The 7500-nt window shown below is 42.9% G+C and overlaps 1 protein-coding gene across 1 annotated transcript in view; it reads left to right on the top strand.

The window, feature by feature from the left end:
• LOC113803078 (protein bric-a-brac 1) overlaps positions 1–7500 on the top strand; it is a gene marked incomplete at its 5' end in the record, with an annotated part of 12462 nt that overhangs the window by 4291 nt on the left and 671 nt on the right. Inside the window, 3 exons of the mRNA XM_070125925.1 lie at positions 831–920; positions 5418–5568; positions 7372–7500. The exon at positions 7372–7500 is cut by the window's right edge and continues 671 nt beyond it. Coding sequence (XP_069982026.1) covers positions 831–920; positions 5418–5568; positions 7372–7500 — 370 coding nt within the window. The remainder of the gene's footprint in view (positions 1–830; positions 921–5417; positions 5569–7371) is intronic.

Below are 7500 nucleotides of genomic sequence, written 5' to 3'. Positions count from 1 at the left end.
ACTGGATAACTTGTCCAAAGACGTTACTTGGGTATATTTTCATCCGGTGTATCTCAGATTAACCACTGTTTTAAAAATTACTGTCCTCTTCATCAGACATTTTTTGTCTGTATATAAGCTTAAACCCAACTGGAGTTCGTCCAATTTCAGAAAAGGAATAACCGGCAACTCAGACTAGACCACTCTGATTCGTTGTCTCTTTTTCAGAAAGAGAAAATGTGGCAAAGAGAAAAAAGAAAGCAAAAATTGAACTGTATATGAGTATTGGAAATTCTAGACATATGTAAAACTGTATATTAAGTGTCAGTTGATCAGAATGATTAAGAAAAAGCGAAACGGAGTCTTGGGGTGAGTTGCCAGTTATTCATTTCCTGAGATTGGACGCGCTGTACATCACATTATCACCTTTTCATTTCATGTTATTCTGTCTTGGTTTCCCTCTCGTTTCTTATCCTTTCTTATTCTCACCATACGTTATCCATCCCATAATCCCCAATTTATTATCTATCTTCAACAACCTATCCTTTTAGAATACTTGTCTCCCTGTCAGCTACCATTGGTTGTAGATTAACCTTTAGAAAAGCATGTACATTTAATTTTATTTTGATTCTTAGACGTTTTACTCTGCATGAGAATGAACACAAGTAGCATGAGAACCAGTAGCATCATGTATAGAATGGTAATCCTTTATAACCATAGAGTAAACCTGCACGAACTCAAGTAAACATCAGCACGGTAGTAGTAGTTATTAAAAGGGAAATACTTACGGTTTTCTGTACATAATAACCTTGGTGCGTGGAGTGTTTTTGACTAATAAGTGGCCGCTACAGAATCATGGAGTCTGACATGGTAGCCCAGCTGTGGGGGATGGCCAGGAAGAACAACAACATGAACTATGAGAAGATGTCGAGGGGCATGAGGTAAGTCAAGAAGGGTTTGTGTGAGGGAGGGAAGGAAGGAGGGAGAGGGAGAGAGAGAGAGAGAGAGAGAGAGAGAGAGAGAGAGAGAGAGAGAGAGAGAGAGAGAGAGAGAGAGAGAGAGAGAGAGAGAGAGGGGGGGGGGGAAGAAAGAGAGAAAGAAATAGAAAGAGAAAGAAATGGAAAGAAAATGAAAGAGGGAGGGAGAGAGAGAGAGAGAGAGAGAGAGAGAGAGAGAGAGAGAGAGAGAGAGAGAGAGAGAGAGAGAGAGAGAGAGAGAGAGAGAGAGAGGGAGAGAGAGAGAGAGAGAGAGAGAGAGAGGGAGAGAGAGAGAGAGAGAGAGATAGCAAGAGAGAGAGAGAGAGAGAGAGAGAGAGAGAGAGAGAAAGAGAGAGAGAGAGAGAGTGTGTGTGTGTGAGTGAGAGAAAGAGAGAGAGAGAGAAACAGAAAGAAAGAAAGACAGACAGAAAGAAAGACAAAACATTCATGCATACAAACATACATACATACGAATAAACAGACAGACAAACTACCTTCTATCTCTCAAACCATTCTACAAACGCATGACCTGCATGAGCATGAAGAACATCTCTGTTTCGGGTGTCTATTCCGCATGTCCTCGGGGTTGAAATAGACGAATAAGTAGTTGAATAAGTAGTTTATATAGACGAATAAGTAGTTTATATAGACGAATAAGTAGTTGAATACCCTCCCACCCCATCCCCCATCCTTCATCCCCACCTCCTCGGGGTTGAAATAGACGAATAAGTAGTTGAATAACCCCATCCCCCCACCATCCCCCATCCCCCCTCCCCCCCTCCCCCCGACTCAGCACGCTTGCCCCGACTCAGGGTTTCTATAGACGAATAAGTAGTTGAATACCTCCCCCACCCCCCCATCCCCCATCCCCCCCCCCGACTCAGCACGCTCGCCCCCACCTCCTCCGGATTTCTATAGACGAATAAGTAGTTGAATAACCCCCCCACCCCCACACCCCACGCCCACCTCTGGGTTTGTATAGACGGATAAGTGGTTGAATAACCCCCACCCCTACCCCCCACCCCACCCCCACCTCCTCAGGGTTGACATAGACGAATAAGTAGTTGAATAACTCCCCCCCACCTCCACCATCCCCCCCTCCCCTCCACCCGCACCCCCACCCCCACCCCCCACACCCCACCTCCTCAGGGTTTCTATAGACAAATAAGTACTTGAATAACTCCCCCCCACCCCCACCATCCCCCATCCTCCCCCCGCCCCCCCCCCCCCCGACTCAGCACGCTTGCTCGCCCATCACCGCACTTTTGATAATGCAGTTTCCTCATCCGATGCTTTCCGTTCGGGACCTTAAGACCTCCGACCGGATCCTCTTCGGTGTGTCGAGAAACTCCTGCAAACGAGAAATATTTTTTAAGTGGTGTCGTGTATGTTTCGTTCGTGTTTTTTTTTTTTTTTTTGTCTTTCGTTCGTTTTCTTGTCTCGTCCGGTCTAAAATACTTTCTTTCGTTGTTTTCTCGTTGTTATTCGTTCTAAAATACTTTCTCTCGTTGCTTTTTCATTGTTATTCGTTCTATAATACTTTTTTTTCGTTGCTTTCTCGTTGTTATCCGTTCTAGTTTTTATTCCCTCTATTTATTTTCTTGTTTTGTTATTCCCTCCATTTATTTTCTTATCTCGTTATAATTCCTTCCACTAAATGTTTTGTCTCGTTATTCCCTCCATTTATTTTCTCGTTTTTTTGTCATCCCCTCCAATTATTTTCTTGTCTCGCTCTCATTCCTTCCACTAATATTCTCGCCTCGTTGTCAGTCCCTCCAACATTTATTTACTCCTCTCACGTTCTTGCCCCCCCCCTCCAAACGTTTCCAAACGTTCGCCCTAATTCAACATTAAAAAAACAAACGTTCCTCCTCATTCAATATTTAAAAAAAACGTTCGCACGTTCTTGCCCCCCCCCCCACTCCAAACGTTTCCAAACGTTCGTCCTCATTCAACGTTAAAAAAACGTTTGTTCTCTTTCAACGTTAAAAAAAAACGTTCGCCCTCATTCAATGTAAAAAAAAAACAAACGTTCACCCTCATTCAACATTAAAAACAACAAACGTTCGTCCTCAATCAACGTCAAACAAAACGTTCGCCCTTTTTCAACGTAAAAAAAAAAAAAAAAAACGTTCGCCCTCATTCAACATAAAAAAAAACATTCACCCCAATTCAACATCAAAAACAAAAACATTCGTCCCAATTCAATATTTAAAAAAAACATTCCTCCTCATTCAACGCTAAAAAAAAAAAAACATTCACTCCAATTCAACATCAAAAACAAAAACATTCGTCCTCCTCCAACGCTAAAAAAAAAAAAAAAAAAAAAAAAAAATTCTCCCTCCTCCAACATTAAAAAAAAACACACAAACAAAACCAAACCAACGAGGTTTTTTTACTCTTCACTCCGTTCCTCCTCATTCAACATTAAAAAAAAAACACACAAACAAAACAAAACCAACGAAGGTTTTTTTTTTTTTTTACTCTTTTCACTCCGTTCCTCCTCATTCAACATAAAAAAAACAAAAACACTCACCCCCCCTCAACATTAACATTCACCCTCCTCCAACATTAAAAAAAAAACACAAACAAGACCTAACCAACGAGTTTTTTTTTTTTTTACTCTTTTCACTCCGTTCCTCCTCGTTCAACATAAAAAAAAACAAAAAAACAACGAAGTTTTTTCTACTCTTTTCACTCCGTTCCTCCTCGTTCAACATTAAAAAAAAAACACACAAACAAAACCTAACCAACGAAGTTTTTTTTTTACTCTTTTCACTCCGTTCCTCCTCGTTCAACATAAAAAAAAAAAAAAAACACTCACCCCCCCCCTCAACATTAACATTCACCCTCCTCCAACATTTAAAAAAAAAACACAAACAAAACAAAACCAACGAGTTTTTTTTTTCACTCCTTTCGCTCCGTATCAAGACCGACGTCCCCTTTCCTTCACCCAGAACCGCGGCGGCGACGGCGGCCAAAACGAAGCAGGAAGAGCATAATCGTTTAGATTAAAAAAACATCGTATATAACACAGGATACGAGTCGTGGCGGGAAGTGACTAACTCATTTTTTTGGCCTTTTATTTATTTTTTTTATTTTTTTTTTACTGGTAGATGCGTTGTTATCGTACGAATGGGGCGATAGATGAGATAGACGGGAGACTGTGTTGTTGTTATTGTTGTTATTATTATTATTATTGTTGTTGTTATCATTGTTATTATTGTTATTATTGTTATTATTGTTATTATTATCATTGTTATTATTGTTATTATTATCATTGTTATTATTATCATTGTTATTATTGTTATTATTATTATTGTTATTATTGTTATTATTATCATTGCTATTATTGTTATTATTATTGTTGTTATTATTATTATTATTATTATTATCATCATTATTTTTATTATTGTTATCATCATCGTAATTATTATGAAGATGTGATGTCAAAAGAAAATGTGATTTGCTGTGTGTATTCTATTTTATCTTTCTCTATTTTTATTTATCTTATTCAAATCTTTTTTTTAAGGGAGATGTGATCTTAATGAACCTTCTGATAGACGATTTGAACTTACCGATCCAAACCTGACAATACTTTTGCAGTCTTCTTCAATCTCCCCGCTCTGTCACTCTCCCAGAGATCGCCAATCCATGCCAATATCCAGATAACTAACGCACGCAAAAACTCCCCCACTGGACTTACTACAACCAATCCATGCCAATATCCAGATGACTAACGCACGCAAAACTCCCCCACAGGACTTACTACAACCAATCCATGCCAATATCCAGATGACTAACGCACGCAAAACTCCCCCACAGGACTTACTACAACCAATCCATGCCACTATCCAGATGACTAACGCACGCAAAAATCCCCCACAGGACTTACTACAACCAATCCATGCCACTATCCAGATGACTAACGCACGCAAAACTCCCCCACAGGACTTACTACAACCAATCCATGCCACTATCCAGATGACTAACGCACGCAAAACTCCCCCACAGGACTTACTACAACCAATCCATGCCACTATCCAGATGACTAACGCACGCAAAACTCCCCCACAGGACTTACTACAACCAATCCATGCCAATATCCAGATGACTAACGCACGCAAAACTCCCCCACAGGACTTACTACAACCAATCCATGCCACTATCCAGATGACTAACGCACGCAAAACTCCCCCACAGGACTTACTACAACCAATCCATGCCAATATCCAGATGACTAACGCACGCAAATATTCCCCCACAGGACTTACTACAACCAATCCATGCCAATATCCAGATGACTAACGCACGCAAAAACTCCCCCACAGGACTTACTACAACCAATCCATGCCACTATCCAGATAACTAACGCACGCAAAAATTCCCCCCACAGGACTTACTACAACCAATCCACGCCAATATCCAGATGACTAACGCACGCAAAAACTCCCCCCACAGGACTTACTACAAGCGCGGCATTTTGTTCCACATCGACGGAACGAAACTGATCTACAAGTTCAACACGAGCGAACCGGAGATCCAGCAACGCATGCGGTACTACGACCTCACGCAGACCTCGCAGAGCAGCTCCGATTCGGCGGCTGAGCAGGTGGGGGTGTCATGTCATGCCACGGGTGGGGTGGGGTTGGGTGGGGGTGGATTCCTGTGGGTGTCATGTCAGGGGGTCTGCTTGAAGCCACGGGGGGGTGGGGGGGGGGGGAGGGATTCCTGTGGGTGCCATGTCAGGGATCTGCTTGAAGCCACGGGGGGATGGGGTGGGGTGGGGGGTGTCATGTCAGGGGGTCTGCTTGAAGCCACGGGTGGGGGGGGGGGTGGGGGTGGGGGGGGGGTGTCAGGGGTCTGCTTGAAGCCACGGGTGGGGATGGGGTGGGGTGGGGGGGATTCCTGTGGGTGTCATGTCAGAGATCTACTTGAAGCCATGTCTGAACAGGTGGGGGTCATGTCAGGGGGTCTGCTTTTGAAGCCACGGGTGGGTGGGATGGGTGGGGGTGTCATGTCAGGGGTCTGCTTGAAGCCACGGGTGGGGTGGGGTTGGGGTGGGGGGTGTCATGTCAGGGGGTCTGCTTTTGAAGCCACGGGGGGGGGGGTCATGTCAGGGGGTCTGCTTGAAGCTACGGGGGGGGGGGGGTGTCATGTCAGGGGGTCTGCTTGAAGCCACGGGGGGGGGGGTGTCATGACGGATCTGCTTGAAGCCACGGGGGGGTGGGGTGGGGGGGGGAGGGATTCCTGTGGGTGTCATGTCAGGGATCTGCTTGAAGCCACGGGGTGGGGGGGGTGGGGGGGGCGATTCCTGTTAACTCTGATGTGATCTTTGTTTTGATGTCATTGTCATTGTTATTGTTGTTGTCATTGATATAAATGCTATTGCTGCTTTGATGTGATCTTTGTTTTGACATTATTGTGATTATCATTGTTGTTGTTGTTGTTATCATTATTAGAAATACTATTGCTGATATTATTATTGTTATTTTCATCATAATTGTTATTACTATTATCATTGTCATATTGGGAAAACTGAAAAAAATGAATCTTATCTCGCGGGTATGATGTGTAGCATGTACATATCTTCAATGGGTTAGAGAATGTATATATATATATATATATATATATATATATATATATATATATATATATATATATATATATATATATATATATATATATATATATTTTTTTTTTTTTTTTTTTTTTTTTTTTTTTTTTTTTTTTTTTTTTTTTTTTTTTTTTTTGTTACTAGATTTCCTACTTCTGATATCCCGCCACAGTATTCATCAGCATTCATATGCTTGAGAACAGGCCTCTGACATACTAAAAATCCCCACTAAAAGAGCTGTCAACCCCTCTCCACACCCCTACTTTACTGTCTCTCGCCCTCGGTGTTTGTCCCCTCCCCTCCCCCCTTCCCCCTTATGGCACATCCTCCCCCTTTTCTTTGAAGCATCCCGGATCCTTCTCTGGTTCATGGCCTTTGATGCAAGGTGTCCCGACATCTTTTCCCTAAAGTAACTACTGTAACTTTATTCCTTCTGTGAGCGCGCCACTTTTGCGTTCCGGGAAGGAGAAAAACATCGCACGGCTTTGAAAGAACTAGGACTATGTTTTCATGCAAATTTCAAGGAATATGCTTTCATGGAAATTCTCGTTTTGTCACTGCAAACGAAGGTGTAGTTTGACACGGTGGCGTCCGTGAGGGAAAGTGGTATTTCTTAGGCACAGGCATCTTCGTCGGTCGTTTTAGTACTATGTATTATGGCTGTTTTATTCGATTACTTGACTTGACCCGCTTACAATGCAAGTTTTGAATCCTTCTTGCAAAAGTACCCAGAGTATGCTTTTCGAAATTCATTTACGGAGCTTAGGAGGCAGTAACTAATGTTCTATGTCTTTACAGTCCAACTCCAGCCTGTTGTCACCCAGCCTGTCGACCTTCCCGAGCCTGCAGTCGCTCCCAAACCTGCCCACCCTGCCTGTGGCCGTCACGTCAGCCGCCTCGACCATCGACAACCTCTACAGCCCCCTC

The sequence above is a fragment of the Penaeus vannamei genome, chromosome 9, assembly GCF_042767895.1.
Source record: "Penaeus vannamei isolate JL-2024 chromosome 9, ASM4276789v1, whole genome shotgun sequence".
Lineage (NCBI taxonomy): Eukaryota > Metazoa > Arthropoda > Malacostraca > Decapoda > Penaeidae > Penaeus > Penaeus vannamei.
This window is presented reverse-complemented; position numbering and strand designations above follow the sequence as displayed.